At 48.8% G+C, this 26,673-nt stretch overlaps 1 protein-coding gene across 9 annotated transcripts in view; it reads left to right on the top strand.

The window, feature by feature from the left end:
* STIM1 (stromal interaction molecule 1) overlaps nt 1-26,673 on the top strand; it is a 203,074-nt gene that overhangs the window by 115,708 nt on the left and 60,693 nt on the right. For 8 of the 9 annotated variants that reach the window (XM_047753979.1, XM_047753987.1, XM_047753981.1 and 5 more), the window contains exon 3: nt 26,344-26,458. In XM_047753979.1, coding sequence (XP_047609935.1) covers nt 26,344-26,458 — 115 coding nt within the window. Of the gene's footprint in view, nt 1-7,484; nt 7,592-26,343; nt 26,459-26,673 lie in introns of those variants that run through there. The other variant, XM_047753986.1, reaches the window with a different exon arrangement.

Genomic DNA, 26,673 nt, shown 5'->3' with positions numbered 1-26,673 from the left:
TTTGCCACTTACTGGCTGTGTGATACTAGACAAGTAACTTCTCTGAGCCTCAGTTCTTCAGCTGTTTGAGTAGGGTAACTCTTTCTCGGCAGGCTTGTTGTAAGAATGTGATGTGTGCGAAACCCCAAGCACGAGGGCCGGCACGTGGGGAGTTCTAAACTCACGGTTTTCCTCCCTCCGCGTGTTGGTACCGACCTGTATCGCAGGCGTTCCCCGCCAGCTCGCTCATTGTCCCGGGGCACTGCAGCCTTCTGCTCTGGGAGCCCCCCCTCCCACTGCCCCCCCAGCAGCTTGGCTGACGAGACTGGGGCCAGGATGCTGCAGGAGGCGCGTCTCTCTTCATCTGAGATCTGATGTTGAGAGAGGTGGGCGTGATAGAGCAGGGCCACACGTTTCTAGAGGCCACAACCATGCTGGCAGCTCACCCAGCCTCCTGCCAATGCCTTGGATTTGAAAAAAAGTTCTAGGTGAGCGAGAACTTCTGGTGTCCCCCACCCACCTGGAGGCCTAGAGGGTTTGAACCACAAAGCCCTATTGTGTCGTGTCATCAGAGCGGCTTGACTGAGCGAGGTGAAAGGTGACTTGTTTTTTTGCCTCTTTGTATTTATTGACCTTTTTCCCACTCCAGTTAGACTGGGTTTTGACCAGTCGCCTTTACTGATTGTCACTCCAGGTGGGAAATACTTGGAATTCATACTTACAAAGGTACACAGATGAGCATCTTTACAGGTAGACATACATACATATGTACATGCATGTAAATATTGGAATCTACTTGGGCATTTTGGGACAGGGCATAGATGAATGTATTGAAGCTGTTACCTCTGGGGTTTGGGAATAAGGAATCAAGGAGAGAAGAAGGAGCGCTTTTAAATTTCATCCAATATCCTTACATTAATCGCATTAACATGAGTGTCTTAGTTTTTAATAAAGTTTTAATTAATTCATGGCCGTGGCATACAGACGTTCCTGGGCCAGGAATTGAAGGAGAGCCACAGCAGTGGCAACACTGAGTCCTGAACTGCTGTTTTGCCTCTCGCTCTCGCTCTCGCTCTCTCTCTTTCTCTCTCGTTCTGCCAGAGACATGCTCGGTCCTGGGAGGCTGTCAGGGCCAGGAGGGTGGAATCTGGGCTGGGGAACTAAGCCCAAGGGAGTGGCCGGCACTTCCACGTGCACCGTCCGGGAGGCATTGGGCTGCATGGGAAGGAGTGTATTGGGCTCTGGGTGCTTCTCCTGCGCGGCCGGTGCCAGGGCCAGCATGGGCTGACATGGATGAGGACGAGTAGCTGCGTGAGGCTCAGAAAGTATTATCATGACGAATAGTGCTTGTTAGTCCCTTCTCGGGCTTTGGGCCTCACTTTGTATCCACCTAACTGTAGGCGCCTCTCAGTTTTACCTTGCCTCTAATTTCTCCTCCAGCAGCACATGCCGTACAGGCTGCCAGTGACTTTCCTAAGTTGTATCTTAGTTTTCTTTTCTTATTCCAGCTGACGTCCCATGCCTGGCACTCCATCCCTTCCAACCTGACCTCAGCCTTTCCTTTCTTAAGTCTGTCTAGGCCTCCTACCCCTCTGGCCCGGCTCTCGGTGTGTCATAGTCATTCTCTGTTTATTCTAGTCCCTTTCTAGTCACAGTTCAGGTGGTTCTCCTTCCTGGGAATTAACTTCCCATGTCCCTCCCGCCACCCCGGCTCTGTCTGCGTCAGTCCTCTGATGCCCCAGCCTCGCTTTTCCTGAACCTGCCCTGCGTCTCACCCTACTCACCTCTCATCTCAGCACCAACTCCTGCATTTGGCGCTTAAGTAGGATGTCTTGCTTTGTACCCCAGTGATTTTGATTGTATTATCTTGCCTATAAAGTCTTTTTGCACCAGTGCTGGAATTACTAACGCACAGCTCTGATCGTTTGTCCTACCTTGTAAAGAGAGGACGGTGCCAGCTGGTGACAGAGCCAGTGTCACTTAATTCACAAGCACTTTGGGAACTAAGTGTCATTAACTGTGGTGGAGATGAGGACACTCTAGGAGAGGCTTACCGTTCCTTACTAAGCCAATCCAGACTCTGACCTGCCCGTCGGTGCTCCGCAGTCAGACTTCCGTTCCCCTGCCCAGTTCACGCTGCCCTGCGTCCTTCAGTCGATGCGCGGCCCTCTCAAGCAGGCCTCTGCTATCCCATCCGAGGGCCTTTGCTCCAGATAAGTCCTCCTCCTGGCCTCTCTCTGCCTCCCCCACCCCGCTGTTTTTGGCTGCTCCCTCGGCATGTGGAAGTTCCCAGCCCAGGGACAGAACCCGCGTCACAGCAGTGACCCACATCGAGCAGTGACCCGAGCCACAGCAGCGACGACACTGGATCTTTAACCCACGGCACCCCAGGAGACCTCTTCGGCCTCCCCTTTTTGCCTGTCAAAATTCCCCTTGTCCACCGAGGCCTAGATCAGGGTTTCTCAGCCTCAGCATTATCGGCATTTCGGGCTGGACTGTGGGATGTCAGGCAGCCTCCCCAGAGCCTCCATTCACTGGATGCTAACAGCACCGCGCCCTGCACCCCCCGCCCAAGCTGTGGCAACCAAAATTTTTCTGTTAGCAATTGTCAGTTGCCCTGGGGGACAGAATTGCTCCTGATGGAAAACTCCTGGCCTGGATTACACGTTGCCTTCAGGAAGTCTTGTTCCCCTGCAGTGGGAAGTACCCCTTCCTCGTCCGTGCTCCCCGGTGCTTGGCCTGGAGCTCAAAGGCAGCTGGCTCCTCGGCCCCAGGTTTATTTTTCCTAGATGTGCCTTGTGCTCCTCTGGCGTGTTGCTCGGCTCCGGATTGTGGTCAGTGGGGTTCATCTTTGTCTGTCCTCCCAGATTGCGAGTGCCTCCTGCGGGCAGGAACTGGGTCTCAGTCATCACTGCTTCCCCCACAGGGCTTGTTGTAAGGCCTTAGACACAAAGGGGACAAGTTAACGTTGCTTTGAATTTGAAAGCAAAGCCTGGAGTTCCCGGTGGGTCGTGGCGCAGTGGTAAAAGAATCCGACTAGGAACCATGAGGTTGCCAGTTCAATCCCTGGCCTTGCTCAGTGGGTTAAGGATCCAGCGTTGCTGTGAGCTGTGGTGTAGGTCGCAGACGCAGCTCGGATCTGGCATGGCTGTGGTGTAAGCTGGCAGCTACAGCCGATTAGACCCTTAGCTTGGGAACCTCCGTATGCTACAGGAGCGGCCCTAAAAAGACAGAAGACAAAAAAAAAAAAAAAAAGGGAAGCAAAGCCTGTTTTATCTCTGTGTGCCCCTTACATTGTTTCTTTGAGCAGAGCAAGAGGGCAGAGTTGGCTGGTCAGTGGTATGGGGGTCAGGGTGCTTTTGGCTGGTGAGTTCCTGGCCAGGAGAGCAGCTGAGCTGGTGGTGAGCTGTTTCAAGGACTTGCTGGGGTCTGGGCTGCAGACGTGTTTGTGTTTGAGAGTGTCTGGTCTGCTCCGGGACCCTTCCCTACTCCCCTGCCCTGTGCTATGAATCACACACAGAGTCGGGACGGAGATACAATCACTGTAGTTAGAATCCTAGGAAAGGCTTAGAGCAGAGCATACGAGAGGGGTGTTGGCGCAGAAAGGAGGAGATGCTGAGAGTGCTGGGCGGCCGACTGGCTGAAGGGGTGCGCAGGCTTTGGAGCAAGAGAAGTGAGAGCTTCACGTGTACTTTCAATCGATGGTTGTGTGACCTTGGAAAGTTTCCTCAAGCTCTATGAGTTTACCTTCATCACTGTCGGTAAGCCTCACCTTGAAGGGTTACGGCAAAGGTGAAATGACATTGTGTGTTTGGCTCCTGGCAGTGGTGTTGCTACTTCTCCGTCCTTCTGCTCCGCCACCGCCAGTGCGGTGTGCGGGGCCTGGGCTGCGGGCTTCACGTGTGGCCGCTCATGTTGTCTCTACAGGCAACCTCTACCGTGGGGTAGGTAGTGCTTTTTCCATGTAACTGATACGGAAACAGACTGAATTAGCCCGTAGTTATCCTTTTGTTTCTTGGTTATTGCAACTCAGATATGCATCAAGCTGAATCAAGTGCGTCAGACTTGTGGCGGTGGTTGTGCATCTCTGCGATTACGCTAAGAACCCTTGAGCTGAGCACTCTCCTGGTATGTGAATTATATCTCGAAAAAGATCTTAAAAAATAAAAGTGTTCTGCCTTGGTTGGAGCAGCGGTCACCTCCCACTTGCCGTTCTGTGGCCCTGTCCGGAGGAATCCCCAGGGCTGTGCAGAGGATTTGGGAGGATTTGCTGAAAACCATATTGGTTTCTGTCTCCATCCACCCCCCCCCGCCCCCGCTTTGACGAATATGCAGAGGCGCTTCCACGTCCGAATTACCGTGGTTTCTGGAGGCAGAGGTCCCTGGTTCGCTAGCTGACAGCGAGGTTGCCTCTGCTTCTAGCAGGTGGCAGGTGTAGATGGTTTTTGAGGACACCAGCCCGAAGACGCGTGGGGCTTTCTCCTGGGGAGAATTCCTTCCTTCTTCCTGGCTCCCTCCCGCCCTTCCTTCCTTTGTCTTTTTTGGTAGCTGTCACTTCTGGGGAAGCTAAGGGAGAACCTAGTTGGTAATTCCCTGTCACCCATATACCTGTGACCCGAGTCAGATTCTCACCCCTAAGACGGGGAGCTCTGTGGGGAAATGTCAAAGGCAGCTGGCTCCTTGGCCCCAGGTTTATTTTTCCTAGATTTGCCTTGTGCTCAGGGCCTCCCTCTGATGCCACTGCTGCCGCCATCCTGGCCCCTCAGAGGCAGAGTTCTCCCCTTGGTCCCTGACCCAATCCTGAACATACATTTTCCTTGCTTCCTCTTTTTTTTTTTCATTTTTAACTTTATTTATTTATTTATTTTTTTCCATGCTTCCTCTTCGAACAGCTTTGACAGGGAGCTTAAAAAAAATTTTTTTTTAAAGTTTCTTATATGCAAAGTAGAGCAAAAAAGAAATAATCGCTCACAGTTATTCAAATCACCTCAGCATAGGTTTTTCCATGTATACTTTTCTGTTGCTGCAGTAATTCTTCTTTGACCTAAAGGGCTGTTAAGAGTTTGGAGGCATCTCGCTGGATTTTTACCTTCTAGCTCCCTGCCTATCTCCTGATGCAATCCCCAGCTTATCTCCTGCCTGGTGGAACATTCTGACCTCCTGCCCTTAATCCAGACAAAGCATAGATTGAAGTCTGCTCAGGCCCTTTGGACAGTACAGAGGTGACATACCGTGAATGGCATTATTCTTTAGGTAAAATCTGCTCTTGTAGGCAAAGGAAATGACATATCGCCATTTTTCCTTGTAAATAATTAATTTTAGGATGGCTGTAGCATTCACCTACCAGGAGTGGCTCTTAGCTAATAGGCCGCAACCCACACTGAGTCCGAGTTCTGTGGCCTTGCGCATGCCTTCAGCCCTAACTTTTATGAGGGCTTCATGGCATTTTGTGAGTTTCTTAGGATAAAGTTTTTGGACATTGACTTTTGAAGAGTCTAAGCATGAGCTTTGGAGTCTTGACCTGAGCTCAGATGCAGGCTTGCCAGGGTGCTGGGTAATTCAGAGCCTCACTTTCCTCATCTGTAGGGTGGAATAGAGACGACGATGTACTCTTTGCCATTGACCGGCCCTTGGGCTAGTGAGGGAGGCAGGTATGCAAACTGGTGAGGCCAGCAGTGCATCTTGGGAGCTGTCACGGGGTCTGCCCTGGAGGCTCCGGGAGTTTCAGGAGGAATAGGGGTGAGGTATACTCACATGTGCTGGCGCAGCCGAAGATGCGTTGTCAGCTGGCACTCAGGGGAGGGTACCCGCTGGTAGACAAGCTGAGCACTACATCGGAGGGAGTAGGCTTAGCTTGCAATCTGTCCCAGTGCCTTAGCCAGAGACAGGATGAAGCAGTAGCTCCCCAGATGGTTCCGGGAAGACCCAGACGGTGGTTTGCTTTGACAGAGAGGGGAATTCTTTCTCCCTAAGCAGACTGTTGTTTTCCTTCCTTCCCTCTTTGTTGGTGAGTCTGCTTGGTCTGTTCTGTTAATGGTGTACTCATAAGGTTTTTCTGTGTGTGTGTGTGTGTGTGTTTGTGTCTTTCTAGTATCTATCTATCTGTCTGTCTATCTAGGCATATGTCTGTCTGCGCCTTTGTGTTTATTTCTTTGTATACATCATTTTGTCCTTCTGGTTTTGTATGTGTCTTTCTGTCTTTAAATGTGTCTGTGTGTATAAGAAATTGAGAAGGGGCTGAACACTGAGCCAAGGAAGCAGGCGCTGAGCGAAGGCCTGCAAACCGGGTTGCAGATGAAGCAGATTAAGAGCAAACGTGTGAGATGAAGTGCAGGGCAGTGTGCAGGACCTGGGGGTAAAAACAGAGCCGGAAGTATAGTCAGGAACCCAAATATGCTGTTAGTCCGGGCAAGATCTGGGCCGTACAAGTAGCAGGCAGAATGCAGGGGGCATCTGTGGTCAGCGATGGTCAAGCCAGTAGAGAGAGGAGATCTGCTTCAGGTATTAGGTAAACGTCTGGATTTTCCTGCCTGAGGAGGAATCAGCCGCTAGCTCCCACGGTCCTGGTTGTCTTCCGACCTGTTTGTGTGTCTGTTTGTGTCTGTCTCTTGTGCGTGTCTGCATCTGCGTGGGCATCATGTGCAGTGAACGTAATGGCCTGAGAAACACTGGGTTCAGTGCAGTGTCTGATTCACTTAAGGATCAGTGACCCCCCCCCCCCAATTTGTCCTCGTGTTCCCCGCCCCCTTCTTTCTCTCCTACCCAAACATGTTTAGTGTCTGCTTTGTGCTGGATGCTGGGTAGGCAAAGACTAATAAGGAAGACAGATTTTCTACCCGCAGAGAGCTCACGTATTAGGCAGAAAGACGTACATGGGAGTTCCCATCATAGCTCAGCATGCTCAGAACCCAACTAGTATCCAGGAGGACTCAGGTTTGATCCCTGGCCTTGCTCCGTGGGTTAAGGATTTGACATTGCTGGGAGCTGCAGCACAGGTCACAGATGCGGCTCGGATCTGTTGTTGCCGTTGCCGTGGCTGTGGTGTAGGCCGGCCACTGCAGCTTTGATTCGACCCCTAGCCCAGGAACTTCCATATGCCGCAGGTGTGGCCATTAAAAAAAAAGAAAGACATACGTGTTCAATTCTAATAGGTATTGTGATGAGAGATGAGCCGTGCATGCTCTGTAAGTGCAGAAGAGGGAATTTAACCTGCCCTTGGATGTCAGGAAAGGCTGCTCAGAGAGGTGGTGCCTGGGAGGAGGTTTGGAGGAGGAATTGGGGGTGAACCTGGGGAGGAGGAAGGAGAGTGATGTCCCCGGGGATCTGCGAGTTGGAGCTTGGATGGTCATAGCGGGCAGGACGGGGGGGGGGGAGGCTAGAAGGGAGGTTGGAGAGAGGGGCAGGAGCCGGATTCTTGCCGTAGCGAAGCGCTTGGATTTTATCCCAAAGGCGATGAGCCAGAAGGCGTGTAAACACAGATGACGGTAATTCTGAATGAAGGTGTGTCAGGAGCAGGCCTTGCAGAGCAGGTACGACTGGAATTTGGTTTTTAAAGAGGAGCAGAGTTCGCAGTGAAGAAAGAAGGAGGAGCTTTCCCGGAAAGCGGACCTTTGTAAGTAAGGGCCGGAGGCAAAGGTGGGGGCAGGGTTGGGAAGACGTCAAGTAGGGAGGTATCTAGAGAGTCATTTCTCCCTCTGGAAGATGGGGTACTGGTAATCCAGACCTCTGACGGCTGGTGGGAGGCGCAGCTCAGGTAGCAGGTGTAAAGGATCTTCGTAAGCCGGGACGCGTGGGAGCCTTTCCACAGTGGTGGCTGGTATCCAGCGTCTTCTCTCTTCCCCGCAGTGCCCAGCGGCATCAGGCCCTCCCGGGCGTTGGCCGGGGGAGCTCAGCAGCGTGGCATGATGCTTAACTACCCTGCCTCTTGCCTCAGGGGCTAAGACTGGAGTTGCTGGGACCCAGAGGCTGAGTGCTGGGACACTCAGGATTCATCATTTTGCACAGTCTGAGCCCTTTTGCCAAGGGGCCCAGGTTCAGAACAAACATTCACGCAGTGCCTGTGACATATAGGGACTGAGAGGGACCGTGCCTTAGATGATCGCATCTTTTCCACATTGTAACTGTGAGGTAGTCTGCATTTTACAGGCTTCAAATGATACGGTGAGTAAGTGGCCGAGATGGGATTCCAGGCTGTATCTGTGAGGTGTTTTTCCCTGCCTGTCCCTTCACAGGCCTTCTGCTATCTCTGGGTGGTGAGCAAGCTCCCTGATCAGTTCAGAGTGGAGAACTCTGTGAGGTCTCAGGCCGTGGGGTTGAGAGGCCTGGAGAGAGTGTTCCGGGCTCTGTCTTCGGGAATGAGCCGCAGCCCTTTCTTCCACAGAGAACAGTGGTTCTTGCCTTTAAGGACTGACTCGCCTCCGTATATCTGACTCACCCAGTGCTCTCAGTGTGTTTGATTAATCTCTGTGTCTTCAGATCCCCGCGTAGGGACATGCTGCACAGTCACTCTTGCGTAAATGCCGGCTCGGCGAATGAATCAATAAACCCCTCTGGACAGAGGCTTCTAGGGTCCCTCGTGCCTTCACTACCTCCTTCTGCCCTCTCTCAGGGTACCATCATGCTCTAATAGAAGATTTCATTCTTAAGGACTTTTATTTTTTATTTTATTTTATTTATTTTTTTGTCTTTTCTAGGGATGCACCCAGGGCATATGCAGGTTCCCAGGCTAGGGGTTGAATTGGGATCTGAGCCGCGTCTGTCACCTACACCACAGCTCACGGCAACGCCAGATCCTTAACTCACTGAGCAAGGCCGGGGATGGAACCCGCAACCTCATGGTTCGTCGTCGGATTCGTTAACCTCTGAGCCACGACGGGCACTCCCAGGACGTATAAAATGTTGCTCATTGACACATAAGCCTGAATTCTCCCTCTTGGAGTTGATTAAGAGCCACAAGGTTCTTAAAGAGGGGGCGTAAGTGTATCTTACTCTCCTATATTGTCTGTTTCCAAGGCTTTTTCTCCACCCACTCAGTGCCCACAGGGGCGTGGCATTGATAAGGAACACATGGTGAGCCCTCGACTCCTTTATCGAGTTGGTGTAAGTGGTGTTCTGTTTTGGAAGTGGAGCCCAGGAGGTTTTCCTGCTGTTGGGTGCTTGGCTGGGTTTGTGTTTCCTAGGGTCTTGGAAAGCCGTGCGTAGGGCTGGTGGCATGGGGGGAAGGCTGAGAGGGGATCAGAGTTGACTCTTGTTCATGGGGTGGTAAGGGAGAGAGATTTCCTTAGTACTTGAAGCCGTAACGGAGGGAGGATCAGGTGCATTTAGTCCAGGGTCTGCAAACTAACACCTCTTGCTGTTTTTTGTACAGTCAGCAAACTAAGACTAGCTTTTATATTTTTAAATAATAGGAAGAAAGGTCCAAAGAAGAATTTTGTGATATGTGAAATCTGTATGAAATTCAAATTTCGGTATCCATAATTCACCGGCACAGAGCCACTCTAGCTCATTTGCATATTGTCCATGGCCACGTTCCCCTCGAGAGCAGAGCTGAGTTGAGTAGTTGTAACAGAGACTGTATGACCCACCAAGCCTAAAATAGTTACTGTGTGGCCCTTTACAGAAAGAGTTTGCCTGGCCCCTGGTCTAACCCACCATTAAAACACAAACGGCTTTATCGGGATATAATTCACATGCCATGTAATGTGCGCATTAAAGAGTAAATTCAGTGGTTGCGAGTATATTCACAGATAGGTGCAAACATCACCAGAGTTCATTTTGGAACCTTTTTGTCACCTCAAAGAGAAACACATTATCTATTAATCCCCGTGTCCTCCTGTTGCCCCAGCCCCTAATCTACTTTCTGCTTCTATTGAGAGGATCATATGGTTTTTATTCTTCAGTTCAGTTAATGTGGGCTAATCTTTCTGTCTCTATGAAGATTTGCTTATTCTAGACATTTCATATTGGAATCATATATAATGTGTGGTCCTTTGTGACTGGCTTATTTTACTTCGCATAATGTTTTTCATGTTGTAGCATGTATCAGAACCTCATTCCTTTTTAAAAAAATTTTTAAATTATTATTTTATTATTATTGTTATTATTATGTATAGCTGCACCTGTGGCATATGGAAGTTCCCAGGCTAGGGGCTGAATCAGAGCCAGTTGGCTCCTCAACCCACTGAGCAAGGCCAGGGATCGAACCTACAGGCTCACAGACACTATGTGAGGTTTTTAACCTCCTGAGCCACAATGGGAACTCCCTCATTCCTTTTTAATGGCTGAATAATATTTTATCGTGTAGACACTATATTTTGCTAACTCATTTACCAGCTGTTGGACATTGGGTTGTCTCCACCTTTTGACTGTTAGGAATAATGCTGCTATGGTACAGGTTTTTGCAGGTTTTATTTCTCCTGGGTATGTACCTAGGAGTGGAATTGCTGGGTCATGCGGTAACTCGCTCTTTACCCTTTGGGTACCTGCCAGATTGTTTTCCAAAGTGTCTGAGCCATTTTACATTCACGCCAGCAGTGCATGAGGGTTCTCGCTATAGTTTTTTTTTTTTTTTTTTTTGATTAAGGGCTGCACCCAAGGCATATGGAAGTTGCCAGGCTAGGGGTCAAATTGGAGCTATAGCTGCCGGCCTACACCAGAGCCACAGCAATGAGGGATCCAAGCCACATCTGTGACCTACACCACAGCTCATGGCAATGCCAGTTTCTTAACCCGCTGAGCAAGACCAGGGATGGAGCCTGCATCCTCATGGACACTAGTCAGATTTGTTTCCACTGTGCCACAGTGGGAACTCCTTCGTTACAGTTTTTTGTTTTGTTTTGTTTTGTTTTGCTTTTCAGGCCCGCTCCTGTGGCATATGGAAGTTCCCAGGCTAGGGGTCAAATCGGAGCTGCAGCTGCCAGCCTAAGCCACAGGCATAGCAATGTGGGATCCGAGCTGCGTCTGCGACCTGTACCGCAGCTCATGGCAACGCCGGATCCCGATCCACTGAGTGAGGCCAGGGATAGAACCTGCATCCTCATGGATACTGGTTGGATTCATTTCTCCTGTGCCACCATGGGAACCCCCAACTTTTACTTTCTTGATAGTGTCTTTTGAAGTACAAATGTTTTTAATTTTGATGAAATCCAGTTTATCTTTTTTTGTTACTTTGCACGTTTTTGATACCATATCTAAGAATCCATAGCCAGTTCCAAGATCATGGCGATTTCCCTCACCTTCTCTTCTAAGAATTTTAAAGGCACATGAAAGCTTCCTGTGACCCAGACTGGGTTCTAAATGTCAGCTCATCCAAAACCAGCTCTCCCCATAGCCGGCCTTATCTCAGTTGAAGGCAGCTCCATCGTTGCAGTTGCTTGCGTGGAAAAGATACTCTGATCACCCATAATTCCTCTCATGCCTCTCATCCATTTATCCATTGGTAAATCCAGTGGGTTCTGCCTTCAAAGTATATCCAAATTCTAATCACTTCTCACCACGGCTCCACTGCAGCCACCGACACTCAACAGCCTCCTAACAAATCACCACGTCTACGGTCTATTCTTAGTGTAGCAGCCAGAGAGCTTTAAAAAACACAACAAAACCCAAAAACCAGATCATTTCATTCCGCAGCTCAGAACCCTGTTATAGCTTCATTTTTTGTTTAGTTTGAAAGCCAAAGTTAGCACGGGAGTCAGCAAGGTCCTGTGTGGCCTGGCTCCGCTCATCGCGAGGGTCTGTGCTCCTTCATCTGTCTCCCTTGGTGTTTCACCCCAGTCACACTCCATGCGGTTTCACAGACACAGACACGCTTGTTCCTGTTTTAGGGCCTCGGTTCTAGCTCTCCCCTCTGCCTGGAATATTCTTCCAGATAGCTGCTTTGATAACTCCCTCATGTTTCCAACGCTTTTGTCTTTTCTCATACGTCTCCTCATCCATGAGACCGTTCCCAGCTCATCCTCTTTCATAATGAAATCCGCATGTGTACCCATTACACATCACTTTTTAAACAAAAAAAAAAATTGAAGGACTTATCACCTCTGGATTCTATTATTTAAGCTCTAAGGGCAAAAGCTCTGTTTGATTCACTACTAAATTTTTGGCTCCTAGGATAGTACCTGGCTCAATGTTGGTACTCAATAAATATTAAGTGAATGAATGAATTTATTTAAAAAGGTACCGATTTAGGAGTTCCCGTTATGGCTCAGTGGATAACAAATCTGACTAGGAACCATGAGGTTTGTGGGTTCGATCCCTGGCCCTGCACAGTCGGTTAAGGGTCTGGTGTTGCTGTGAGCTATGGTGTGGTTCAAAGACGTGGCTTGGATCCCGTGTTGCTATGGCTCTGCCATAGGCCAGTGGCTGCAGCTCCGATTAGACCCCTAGCCTGGGAACCTCTGTATGCCACAGGAGTGGCCCAAGAAATGGCAAAAAGACAAAAAAAAAAAAAAAGTACCAATTTATTTTTTTATGGATTCAAATTACTATCTGGTGTTACTTACTATCCTTAAGAACTAGGCATGTCAGCAAGATTTTTTTTCAGTGTTTATCTTTATTTTGCATTTGCTTTTAAAAGTTAGTTTTGCTGGATGCAAGATTCTTGGTTGACAATTTTTTCCTCAGCACTTAGGGCCAAGGGTTGAACCTGAGCCACAGAAGTACAACATTGAATCTTTAACCCCCAGGCCACCAGGGAACTCCCAGTATCCATTTTTCTTTTTCTTTTTTGGCTGCCCTGTGGCATATGGAGTTACTGGGCCAGGGATCAGATTTGAGCTGCAGCTGTGACCTATGCCACAGTGCCAGATCCTTCAAGCCACTGTGCTGGGCTGGGGATCACACCTGCATCCTGGCACTGCAGAGATGCCTCCGATCCTCTGGTGCCACAGCACAAACTCCTAGCATCCATTGTTTTTGATGAGAAGTAGGCTGTTAATTTTATTTGGCTTCCTTTGTACGCAGTGAATCCTTTTCCTCTGGCTGCTTTCAAGATGTTCTCTTTGCCTTTGACTTATTTTCTGTACTGTGTCTGTCTGTAGGTCTCTTCGCATTTATCGTATCTTCTTTGAAGTTTGTTGAACTTTCTGAATGGGTCGATGAATGTTTTTCAGTGAGCTTGGGAAATTCTCGGATGTTATTTCTTTGAAAAGTTTGTTCTGCCCCTCTCTCTTTATCCTCGTCTTTTACTTCCCCCGTCATGCGCACAGGCAAGGTTGTAGTCTGCATCTCTTGGAAACTGCATTTTTTTTCTCCTTCTTCTTTCTCTCTGTTTTTTTCGATTGTGTAATCTCTTTCAGTTCTCTTCAAGTTTGCTAATTCTATATATATATATTTTTTAAAGGCCACACCTCCAGCATATGGAAGTTCCTGGGCCAGGGGTTGAATTCCTGCTACACCTGCAGCCTGAGCTACAGCAGCAATGCCAGATCCTTAACCTGCAGCACCACAAGGGAACTGCCTGCTAAGTCTGCCTTTTGCTGGTTCGGAGCTACCATTGAGCTCCTCTTCTAAAATTTTCTTTGTAGTTATTGTACTTTTCAACTCTATGAGATCTATTTGGTTCTTTTTTGTAATTCCTGTCTATTGATTTTCTTTCTTTGGTGTGATATTGTCATCACACATTCCCTTCTTCAGTTCCTGAATATATTTATGATGGCTACTTTGAAGTCTTTTTCTGCTAAATTTGAAGTTTGGCTGCTCTCACAGACAGTTTCTGTTGTCTGCTTTTTTCCTCATGTCTGGGTCACACTTTCCTGCTAATTTGCGTATTATATATACATTTCACTGTTGGTGACTGGATGTTTTTGACAGTATTCTGTAGCAATTCTGGCTACTGGTCCAGCACCTCTGGGGTTTGTTTTTATTTGCTTGTTTTTTTGTTTGGTGACTGGAAAGATGATTTCAGTGATCTGTTCCCACCACATCCTTATAGTGGGAAGACTCTGATGTTGCCTCCCAGAGGGTGCGGCTTTGGATATGCCCACAGTCGCCTGTGGATGACAGTGGTTTTGGCAGGGCTCACTCAGCCGTTAGGCTCTGTTTGTTGCCGTCTGAGTTCCGTCTTGTTTTCAGCAATGTTCTGGGGTGTGACTTTTCTCCACAGACTGATCCAGTCGTAGTATGGCTCCTTGGAAAGGATTGTCTCTGAGGTCAGTGTTTGAGATTTGTTTTTACCCCAGGAGGGCCCCTCTTAGCCGTCTCTTTCCCCAGTTCTCATCAGTAAATTCTTTAGCTCACAGGTTATTCTACGTCTCCAATGAATCCGCCACTCTCCTCTCAATTGCATTTTTCCTTGACTTTCACTGCCTTTAAAAGAGCCCCGAGTCTTGACCTTCTTCCCATTCTGTTGCAAATAAAATCATTTCCTGTGGGAAGAGGTTCAAAACTTTCTGTTTAAAGCCTGCTTCTCCCACCAGGCAAAATCTCTGAGCTGTGGTTCTGGAGCTGGAACTGGGACAATGGTGTGCTTCTCTTTGAGTGACACCCCCACTTGAGGAGCTAAGCCCTTGGTGGTGTGGTGGCCACAGTCATGCTGTCTTAGCTTGTCTCTGCCCGAGTGTAATTGCTCTCTTACAAGCTAGGGAAATGGCAGTCAGGGCCCCAGTATCCTCATTGGCGCTGTGTCCAAGGTGATGGCCCTGCCCCATGAGTGGGGACTGGGCGGAAGTAGAGAGGCCCACTTCTTGGCTAGATTCACCTAGAACTCAGCCTTAGTAACAGGTAACTGCAGACAGGAGACGTGCTGCCATCTGCACCTCTTGGGCAGATAGCCTTCCACCTGGGAGCTTGGGGAAGAAGGAGCCCTGAGTTCTCGGCGGTGCCAGTCTGGAATGGGGTTTCTGTCTTGCTGATCTGGAAGTGGGGAGGCAGAGAGGGAGCACGTGATAATTAAAATACTACAGACTCCCACTGTTCTTACTGAGTGTTAGTAGATCTTCTTGAGCAAATGTTTCTTCACTTGCTGTATGCCCTCGAACCATTCTAGAGACGTTACGTGGAGCTTCTCACACTGTCAAGCCAGAAGTCCCCTCTAACTCATCAGGTTTTTAAAATCTTCTTACCCATAATACATTCTGTGCAGTGAGGTGTGTTCATCCTATGCAAATAGAGCAGTATTGACCCCAGTTAAAAAGATAATCCTTTATCTCCAGGACAATGTTTTAAAATTAGTGATCCATTTCTGGCCCCCTTTTGTAAGATTCCCCAGCCAGTAGTCCTTGGCTTGCTTTGATACTTTGGTCTTGAGAGTTTGCAAGACTGGCAGTGCCTAAATTTCCCAGTCTTTGCCACTCTGGCCAGATACAGCTAGCAAGCTGCAACTTTATTTTATTTTTTTATCTTTTTGCCTTTTTAGGGCCACACCTGTGGCATATGGAGGTTCGCAGGCTAGGGGTCGAATTGGAGCTGTAGCTGCCGGCCTACACCACAGCTCGTGGCAACTCGGGATCCAGGCCGCGTCTGTGACCTACACCACAGCCACAGCAACGCTGGATCCTTAAGCAGAAAGTTGCAACTTTAGATGCTGCCTTGAGGATTTGATCTGTGTCATGTGACCAGTGTCATGGCCTGAGGACATCAAGGGTGATTCCACAACAAGGACTAAGCTTTCTCCTCGGCTCAGAGAGATTCTCGTACCTGCATTATGTGTTGAGTCCTGGATATGTAGGAGGTAAAGGAAAGGCGAAGCTGCTGCCTCAGAAGTTCCTGTAGTGGGAGAAAGAGCCATGTCCACAGATGCGGTTACTACCTTGGGATAAGTGGATGCTGTGATGGCGTCACAGAAGAGGGAGACCTGAGCTTTACCCACGTACCGAGTTGCTGATGTGTCATTTGTGTCGGAAGAGATGGCCAGGAATAATCAAGACAAGGAGAGTGTTTCGCTGAGGGACTAGTGCACGCAAAGACTTGAGCCTAGTCAAGAGCCTGGTACTTTCCGGGAACTTCAAATCGTTCGCTGTCATTGCAGATGGCAGGAAGTGGCCGTTGATGTGGCAAAGCAGGCAGGGAGGGTCTTGCCAAGGTTGTGAAATTTCTATTTTAAACGGAGTTAAAAGCTTTCAAAGCAAGAATCTCAGCGTTAAATGGAAAGAGCCTCCGAAATCATGAGATTGCGGTGCCGTGTCTGTTCCTGCTCTCTTGGCACGTGGCGGTTATACAGCCAGCACTTAGGAAACACCTGTCTCCTACCTCCTCTGTGTGTCTCCCTCGCACAGGGGAGGTGGGCGTCACGGCCACAGCGGGCCCCGGAATCGCGTGTTCTTAGGGTCTCGATGTTCCTCTTACGGTCCATGAAAGGTGTGAATATTTAGGAGAGCTCAGTTCCTGAGCAGGAGAGCTTGTTTTGTACCAGGTTCTCTTCTAAATTCCTTATGTGAGTCAATGCGTTCACAACACTCCAAATGTGTGGGTGTCAGGCGGTTTCGTACCGTTGTCTCCATTCTGCAAATGATGCGGCCGATGCAGTGAAAGGAAGTGGTAGAACTAGGGTTCACGCCGAGACAGCCTGGCTCTGGAGTCAAACTCTAAACCGTCATGTTACACTGCATCCAGCCCAGGGTCACCTTTTGGCCTTTAACTGAATGCCTTTGTTTTAGACAGACTGGTCCTCTGGGGGCCTTTTTCCTTCCTCCGTCTGGGAGACATAATATGCACTGACTACCTGTTGTAAGCTAAGCATTCCTCTGGGTGTTGCAAGGCAAGCTTAAGTAAGAGACACTCCTTTAGTTATTTGATAACCACACCCCTGCCCTGTGCCAGGCTCTAGGCTTGGAGGTAGGCTTACGGAGCTAAACGAGTGGTTCATTTAGGTGTTCCAGAGAGTTGGCAAGGTGCTGGGTTAAGAGATAAATGACAAATAAAATGCACTTTCTATATTTGAGTTGCTTGGGGGAGTTAAAGGGGGTAATTAAATAGTGATTAAGGTATCATGGGATAAGCGCTGTCATAGATGTGTATATACCCTGAGATGGAAGAGAACAAATCGTGCGGGGCAGGTGCTTGCTCGGGAGCGGTCTGGAAAGCTTCAGAGAGGCAGGGACTTTCTCTTCAGCAGATATAGAGAAGGAAAAATATTTTAAAGGGAGCACCTTGTACAAAGGCTTAGAAGTACAAAAGATGGTTAGTTCTAGGAGGCTGGAGTGATTTGATGTGTCCAAAACAGATATTGACACACTTTTTCTAGGAAGGGCCAGATAGAAGATGTTTCAGGCTTTGCTGGCCATATAGTCTCTGTAGTGACTCCACTCTGCCTTGGAAGCGTGAAAGCAGCTATCGAAAGTGCATAAATGAATGAATGTGGCTGAAAACTTTACTTGCAGAAATAAGCAGCAAGCTGGGTTTGGCCCACGGCTGAAGTTTCCCGACCCCTGGCCTGGAGTGTGAGTGTCTGGATGGGAGGGAGGATGGCCAGGAAGCTGACTGGGAGATTAGTCTCTGGCCCTGAAGGCGAGGCTGGGAAGCCAGGGCTTTATCCTGTGGCTGCTGCGGAGTCATGAGATTTCGAGGAGGTGTATCGGTGTGGTTAGATGTGTGCTTTACCAAGGTCGCTCTGGCGACTAGTGTGGTAGACGGACTGACAGAGCGAGACCGGACGTACAGACGGAAGAAGCGATTGTCTTCTCCCTGACCTTGAGCAGCAGCTGCTGCTGCTGCTGCCGCCGCCTCCTCCTTCTCCTTCGATCCGTGAGGACCCAACCTGCGTCCTCGTGGATTCCAGTCGGGTTCGCTTTTGCTGAGCCACAGTGGGAACTCCCTTGAGCAGTAGCTTCTAGCCTCACTGAGGACGGATGCTTCACCCCCGAGCTGTCCACATCCCAGCCTCCTGTACAGACGGCACTCAGAGCTCTGGTAGCTAAAATGTGGGTCCTGGCTACGTGTTCAAGGGGCGAGCAAGAGCTGGAAAGCTTCTCAGATCTGGGACGTGCGTGTTGTGTTTCTGACTGCTGTCTGTGCAGGGAGGCGGGAGTGGAGCTAGGGCGGACCCGTTTGAGAGACGCGGAAGGTGGGCAGTGGGGAACCAGTGGGAAGGGGAGCGAGGGGCGTTGCCGCCAAGGAAGAACCCAGGAGACCCGCCCAGAAGGTGCACCGCTGCTCTTGCAGCTTAACGCCAGTGATTCTGCTGCCTGTGAAGGTGGCTAGAGCTCTTGTGTTGGGAATTCTAGAGAGGTCTTCCCTCCTGCCTGCTCTCACCCACACCCCATCACTGCGGCTTCACTTGGGATGCGTGTGCATGCTTTGTGTCACCACCGGGGAGATCACTTTTCTGAGCTCATAGAGCTAAATATACCGAGGACAACTGGTCCCTTGGCTCTTCAGAGAGCTGTTGAGCTGCAGCTCCAGCCAATGCCGCCTCTCCCGCGGGTAAGGCCGGGCTTTCAGGGAGCCTCCTTAGAGCTTCCCGAGAGAAGATCTGCTTGTTCTGAGTCTGAAATAGTAAATCTTCGTGGGAGCCAAAATTTGCCTCTTGGCATTTGTTTTGTTTTTGCTTTCTGTTGCTTTTAAACTTTTTCTCAAATCAGACTTGAGCCATCAGCTGAACGTGGGCCCGTGTTCGGAGCGTGACGTGGAAGTGGCTTCCCTCTCGTGTGCCGGACTTTGGAGTCCAGTGCAGCGCAGCGTTCTCGCGTGTCCTGTTCACGGCTGGGCAACTGGGACCTTCTGTCAAAGGGCCTGTGCTTTGGTAGGGGAGACAGACACACAGCAAGACCGACGAGGGTATAGACGGGTGCTGTGGGAGAACGGCAGACTCCGCTTTGGCCAAGAAGCCCTCATCTCGCTCAGCACTAACTCACCCACCTCTAAGAGGCCCCAAACTGCGGCATGTGTGTAATACCGTTTGATTCGGACAATTGATTTTTTCTTAGTTTTAAATAAAATATGAACAAAAACATCTTCATAAAATGTTCCATTCTAAAATTAATTTTTAAGGAACAATCCACATAAAAACAATGTGCCTGGAGTTCCCTGGTGGCCTAGAGGTTAAGGATCTTAACCTTTGTCACTGTCGTGGCTCAGGTTCCTACTGTGGCACGGGTTCGATCCTGACCCAGGAACATCCACATGCTGCAGGCGCGGCAAAAACAAACAACCACCCCCCAAAAGACCAAAAAACACTGTACTTGCTGTGCAAACACAACCTCATGACAAGTCCCTGGCCACCACCCTCCTTTCCAAATCAAATCCTAGTCCTTAAGCCTTTCCTAAATACAATTCTGGGAGTTCCCACTGTGGTGCAACGAGATCATCTGCGTTTGGGGAGCCCTGAGACACAGGTTTGATTCCCCAGCCCAGCACAACGGGTTAAGGATCCGCCATTGCCGCACCTGCGGCTGAGGTTGCAGCTGCCACTCGGATCTGCAGTCCCTGGCCTGGGACTTTCATGTGCCTCAGGGCAGCCAAAAAAAAGAAAAAAATAAAGTAAAATTCTAGAGTTGTCACTGGAGCTCAGTGTTCCTAGTCTTTGGGTGAAATTTGATTTTTAAATATAGTTTCTATTTATAAAATGCTCTGTAGGCCATTAAAAGATGTGTGCAAAGCATTTTTATGACTTCTGCCTTCTGCAAACATGACTCATTTCATCCTCATCACACTCAAAGGAAGGGGGTAATTAGCCCTCCTTCTGAGGAGAAAACAGGCCCAGAGATGCTAAGAAGCTCGCCCAAAAGTCACACAGCAAACGGTCTGTTTCTGTAGGTTCTAAGCTTCTAATGTTTACGGTACGCTCCATCTCCTGCTCCAACTTAGGCTGGATTGTTGTGGTCTCACTTCTTTGTTTTCTAAAGAGCTTCCGCTCAGCACGAGGTCCTTCCTTCCGTAGAGCTTCTGTCAGCCCGTGTTCCTGGTTTGGCACCAGCTTCTTGCTGGCCTAGTTTTCTTAAATTTTTTTTTTTTTTTGGTCTTTTTAGGGCTGCTCCCGCGGCATATGGAGGTTCCCAGGCTAGGGGTCCAGTCAGAGCTGCAGCTGCCAGCCTATACCACAACCACAGCAACGCGGGATCTGAGCCGTCTGCGACCTACACCACAGCTCACGGCAACGCTGGATCCTTAACCTACTGAGCAAGGCCAGGGATCGAACCTGCAACCTCATGGTTCCTAGTTGGATTCATATTGGCTGTGCCCCCACGGGACCTCCTGGCCTTGTTTTCTGACCACTCTTTCTTCCACGCTTTGTGGCACCAGCAGAGCCCGAGGAGAGCCCCTGGGCGGAGCCTCCTGGCACTTTCTTCCCTTGTGTTCTCTGCTCTCCACACACCTCAGTGACCAGATTGGCTATAAAAAGTAGTCGATTTCTTATTGGCTCCCCGTATGTAGCGGGTCTATCTCCTCACCTGGTTTCCGGGGGTTTGCAGGTAATGGTAGAAAAACCCCTTTCTAGAGGTTTGGGCACTTCTGCTCCTGCTGCCTGCATGTGACAGGGTTTCTCTAGCCTTAGATTAAGAGTCTGGGTTAGTGCCCAGGAGGGCTAACGTAGGGTATGCTTTAAATAAAGGGCCTGATGAACCAAAACTAAAAAACTATGAGGATGAGAAATGGGATGTCTGTAAAACCTATGCGAGCAGCTGGCAGCTCCCCACTCCCTCTGCTCTGCCGCTGGGTCTCAGCCGCCGTGAGCACACACCCTCATCACCGAGGTTGCTGCCTGGTTTCCCTGCACCTGCCCCGTCCACCTGGGATCTGCTGCTCAGCCCAGCGCCCAGAGAAACTCTCTTTCCAATGTCAGGACGGGAGTTCCCTGGTGGCTCCGTGGGTTAAGGATCACCCAGTGGGTCATTGTCACCGCTGTGGCTCGGGTCACTTGGCCCGGGAACGTCCGCATGCCGTGGGCGAGGCCAGAAGAATGTCAGTGCAGTCACGTGGCACATCTCTTCCAGTTCCTTCAGCAGCTCCCATCTTCGAGCAGAAGCCGAGTCCTCCTGATGCCTACGCGGGCCTTCAGGATGGACCCCCGGGGCTTCCCCGAGGTCACTGCCTGCTGGGTGCCGCCCTACTCGCTCCTCTTTGGCCACACGGGCCTCCTTGCTCTGCCTCGGACGTACTCGTTCTTGGCTCAGGGCCTTTGCGTTGGCCGTTCCCTGTTCTCGGGGTCTTCCTTCAGTTATTCTGTTTTCTTTTCTCCAACATCTCCTTCAGATATTTGCCTAAAAGTTACTTTCTTATTGAGCCTTTCCTGACTCCTCCAATGAAGATGTTAAATCACTAATACCATGACTCTTGGCCTTCTCTGTTGCTCTTCCCTGCTTTATACAAATTATTGTCTCTCAGCCAAGTTGGATGTTAGCTCAATGAGGATAAAGATTTTTGTCTGTTTTGTTTACTACTTACTGCATTTCTAGTGCCTGGATCTATGCCTGGTACATAGAAATCTTATATTTGTTGAATAAATGAATGAGTGAATTTCTGCCCCCAGACTGGCTGTCTCAGATTGCTTGTAACTGTGTCTTCCCTGAGATGTTCTTATGTCTGGTCTCATCACTTTGGTCCCCAGGGAGAGCAGTCAGACTCTCAATAAAATTAGCAAAATTGTTTTAAGATTCAGTTTAAAAAATAAGCAACTGAGATTGACAAGAAATATTCTGAAATAAGAGCCATGGAAAAAGGGGATCAAGACATTAGAAAACTTTTAAAAGCATAAAATTAAATTAAACTAAAATTAAAAGTATAGGAGTTCCCGTCGTGGCGCAGTGGTTAACGAATCCGACTAGGAACCATGAGGTTGCGGGTTTGGTCCCTGCCCTTGCTCAGCGGGTTAACGATCCGGCATTGCCGTGAGCTGTGGTGTAGGTCGCAGACGCGGCTCGGATCCCGCGTTGCTGTGGCTCTGGCGTAGGCCGGTGGCTCCAGCTCCGATTAGACCCCTAGCCTGGGAACCTCCATATGCCGTGGGAGCAGCCCAAGAAATAGCAAAAAGACAAAAAAGACCAAAAAAAAAAAAGTATAATAAGAGTTCCCATCGTGGCTAAGCAGAAACGAATCTGACTAGCATTCATGAGGATGCAGGTTCGATCCCACGCTCAGTGGGTTCAGGATCCCATGTTGCTGTGGCTGTGGTATAGGCCAGCAGCTACAGTTCTTATTCGACCCCTAGCCTGGGAACCTCCATATGCTGTGGTGCGTCCCTAAAAAGACAAAAAAGAAAATACAATAACATAGTCAAGTGCTCGCACAAAATAGAAGTATGGTTTAGTGCAAAGGAGTGGAGAGCCTAGAAAATGTACCCGAGTATATGTGAAGTTGTCATTGCTGTACATAATAAGTTCTTATTAAATAACGTTTCCCAAAAAGGGATGGAAGACAGATAAATTTCTTTTAAGTCCCAAGTCATTTATTTATTTATCTGTTTAAGTGAAGTATCATTGATTTACAATGTTGTATTATTTTCTGGTGTGTGGCAAAGTGATTTGGTGTTTTTCCTTTTTTTTTCTTTTTTTTTTTTAGGGCCACATATGCAGCATGTGGAGGTTCCCAGGCTGGGAGTCAAATTGGTGCTACAGCTGCCGGCCTGCGCCACAGCCATAGTAATGCTGGATCCCAGCTGCGTCTTCGACCTACACCACAGCTCACGGCAATGCTGGATCCTTAACCCACTGAGCAAGGCCAGGGATTGAACCTATGTCCTCATGGTGCCTAGTCGGGTTTGTTACTGCTGAGCCACAATGGGAACTACCCGGTTTTATGTTTATGTGTGTGTATGTGTGTGTGTGTGTATTCTTTTTCATATTCTTTTCCATTATAGGTTTTTATAAGATAATGAGTATAGTTCCCTGTGCTCTACAGTAGGATCTTGTTTATCTGTTTTTTTTATTTTATTTTATTTTTTATTTTTTTTTGTCTTTTGTCTTTTTGTTGTTGTTGTTGTTGTTGTTGCTATTTCTTGGGCCGCTCCCACGGCATATGGAGGTTCCCAGGCTAGGGGTTGAATCGGAGCTGTAGCCACCGGCCTACGCCAGAGCCACAGCAACGCGGGATCCGAGCCGCGTCTGCAACCTACACCACAGCTCACGGCAATGCCGGATCGTTAACCCACTGAGCAAGGGCAGGGACCGAACCCGCAACCTCATGGTTCCTAGTCGGATTCATTAACCACTGCGCCACGACGGGAACTCCTGTTTATCTGTTTTATATATAATAGTTTCTCTTTGTTAATCCCCAACTCTTAATTCATCCCTCTCCGCCTTTCCCCTTTGATAACCGTGTTTGTTTTCTAAGACTGTCGGTCTGTTTCTGTTTTATAAATAAGTTCATTTGTTATCACTTTTTAGATTCCACATATAAGTGATATCATATGGTATTTGTCTTTCTCTCTCTGATTTAATTCACTTAGTATGATAATCTCTTGGTCCATCTGTATCACTGCAGGTGGCATTACTTCATTCTTTTTTAAGGCCGAGTAGTATTCCATCTTATATACATACCCCTTCTTTTTCCATTCATCTGTCAATGGACGTTTAGCTTGCTTCCATGGGAACAGATAGTTTAATGAATGGAGTTGGGATACTAGGTAGTACCTTGGGGAAAAAATGTTGAGAATCACCATACAGCATACAATACACTGGATGTAAGATGGCATAAAGGGCTATTTAAAAATCCGGATATGTAGAATACATTAGTCAGTTTACCTGCCTAAGATCTGATAAAACCTCCTGCTCTGGTCCCTTCACCATGTCACTTACTTAATCCTTATTATAAAGCAGATTTTCAGTTTCCATTGTGGCTCAGTGGGTTAAGAACCCGACTAGTATCCTTGAGGTTTCAGGTTCAATCCCTGGCCTCAATCAGTGGGTTAAGGATCTGGCATTGCCATGACCTGCAGTGTAGGTCGCAGATGTGGCTTGGATCTGGCGTTGCTGTGGCCGTGGTGTAGGCCAGTAGCTGCAGCTCTGATTTGACCCCTAGCCTGGGAACTTCCATATGCCACAGGTGTGGCCCTAAAAAGGAAAAAAAAGAAAAAGTAGATTTTCTCACCAGTTTCAAATGAGATATTGAGGAGCTGGAGAACCTAACTCACAAGTGTCAGAAGGGGCCTGGATTTAGTTGTGGCCAGAGGACTGTAAACTTAAACTCAGGCATGTGAGCCCTGGTCTCACGCCTCGTCTCCCCTGAGGTCTTGACTTCCCCACACCATTCTAGCCTGCGTGGGGGTGGAGCCAGGCATACCTCTACCCCAGGTAGGTAGTAGACTGCACTAAAGCTGCTCTCCAGCAGGTAGCTCTTAGCCACCGGTGGCCATATGAACTTAAATGTAAATTGATTTTTTAAGGATTTCAGTCCTTTAGGCACACTAGCCTCATCATGAGTGCTCGACAGCCCCCTGTGCCTAGTGGCAGTTGTTTGGACTGGCCAGATGTCAGGCCTTTCCATGACTGCAGGAAGGTGTACTGGACGGCGTTGCATTACAGCCGTGGACATGGTCAAGTTGCTTGGGCGCGGCGGCCTGTATCCCCTGGCTAGGCTGAGGGCTCCAGTGTGGACTCTCTTCAGACTGGTCTCCTGAGTCGTTAAGCCCAGATGTCTTATTGTCTGGAAAACCCAGGGGAGAAAACCATCCCTTGACCCTGGACATAGGGATCTGGACCCCTCTGTCAGCTGTGGATTTGCTTAGTCAACGGCGTTTGCTGACATGACTCTGGGTCAGACGCTGAGGAGAAGGAAAGAGGGACGAGACAGTTCCTGAATATTCTGGTAACGCGTGTTCTTGAGAGAGTAGTGGTCAGAGCTCATAGTTCTTTGATGTTGGAGGCTCTGCGGAAAGCGGTGACCCCTGTTCAGTCTTGTGCTTAATAACGTGGTTAAGGATGAGGCTGAATGAATATCTGTGAAACTAATTACCGCGTAAATTTTTACAAGCTTTGATTTCTTTTGCTTTTCTTTTTTCGTGTAAAGGTATAGTATGAAAAAAATCCGCATAGCTAAAGGACGGCATGTGCAATGCAGGGGATTTTAGACTCTAAGGTCAGATATCTTGGGTTGGAATACTGTCGCTTATCAGCTGTAACCCCAGGCCGATGCGTCAGCTGTTTAATGCTGAATAACCAACTTCCCCCCAACATAGTGGCACTAAACAGCCGTAACACTTATTTTGTCATGTTTCTGCCATCTGGGCTTGGCTAACTGGCCACAGCTCCTCTGTTTCCCCTTGGCATCAGATGTGATTATTCCAAAGCTGGGGCTAGAATCACCTGACGTCTCTGTCACTCGCAGGTCCGGCTCCTGGGCTGGAAGACTCTGACAGCTGGGGCTGCTCAGACACCTCTAACTCCATATGGTCTTTCCACATGATCTGTCCAGCATGATACCTTCCGGGTGGCCAAGCTTCTCACATGCTGGCCCAGAGCTCCCGAGGCATGAGTCCGGAAAGGGAGCGAGCCAGGTGGGAAGTGCGTTGCCTTTTCTGACCTAGCCTTGGAAGTCATTCGCCATCACCCCGCCACATTCTCTTTATTAGATGCGTCACTGATGGTTGCCTGTGTTCAAGGGGAGGGGAATTCAACTTGTGTGGGAGGATCATCAAGGAATTGTGGGCACATTTTAAAGTCATCACAGCAAGTAATTTAATCTCTTCAGTCTTAACGCTTTGAGTACTTGGGGGCCAATTGTGTTCTTTGAGAGTATTGCTGTTCTCAATTGTAAAATAGGTGTGATAATTCATTGGTTGTTCAGATTAGGTGAGAAAATTGAAGTTCTTGGAATGCTGCTTGGTGTATAGATAAATGCTCAAAAGTTGTTCATTCTTCCTTCCTTTTCTCTAATTAAAAAATTGGAGTTATCTGGTGGCTCAGTGGGTTATGGTTCTGGCATTGTCACTGCTGTGGGCTTGGGTCACCACTGTGGCATGGGTTCAATCGTTGGCCTTGGGAACTTCTGTGTCCTGCAGGTGCAGCCAAAAGAATATGAGAAAGGAACTTCTTATTCATGTTTTTTTTTTTTTTTTCCCCCAAGTGAAACATAACAAAGAAGAAAAGACAGTCTAGGCGTTCCCGTTGTGGTGCAGCAGAAACAAACCTGACTAGTACCCATGGGGATGTGGGTTTGATCCCTGGCCTCACTCAGTGGGTTAAGGATCTGGTGTTGCCACAAGCTGCAGCGTAGATAGAAGATGGGGCTCGGATATGGCATGGCTGTGGTTGTGGCGTAGGCTGGCAACTACATCTCTGATTCGACCCCTAGCCTGGGAACCTCCATATGCTGCACCTAAAAAAAGGGAAAAAGACAGTCTAGTTGGCGGGTAGGACATAAGTGCGCAGAAGGTGCACGGACGATGGGATGCCCTGTGCGCCAGGCGGATGGGACGGGCTCTGGTGACTAGACGACCTGTGGGGAGACTTGGGCTGGCTCCCAGGCGTCTCTTGTGACTTATGTGCTTTTCCCTTGCAGTTCCTGAGGGAGGACCTCAATTACCACGACCCAACAGTGAAACACAGCACCTTCCATGGTGAGGATAAGCTCATCAGCGTGGAGGACCTGTGGAAGGCATGGAAGTCCTCAGAAGGTAACAGGCAGCCTGGTTGTCCATCCTAGTTGCTGGGAGGTTTAGAGAAGATGGGTAGCAGTTTGGCCTTTAAAGGACCTGAGTATAAGATGCTCAGTAGAGAACAAATTACTAAAATGGATCTACGTACACTCACTGACTAGAGACTCTGCAGAGACCGAATGAGATGCTGGGCAGAGTCACTGTGCTGGGACTGGGAGAAGATGCTCCAGACG

The sequence above is a fragment of the Phacochoerus africanus genome, chromosome 11 (assembly GCF_016906955.1).
Source record: "Phacochoerus africanus isolate WHEZ1 chromosome 11, ROS_Pafr_v1, whole genome shotgun sequence".
Taxonomy (NCBI): domain Eukaryota; kingdom Metazoa; phylum Chordata; class Mammalia; order Artiodactyla; family Suidae; genus Phacochoerus; species Phacochoerus africanus.
The sequence above is the reverse complement of the archived record's forward strand: the minus strand, read 5'-3'. Positions and strand labels throughout refer to the sequence as shown.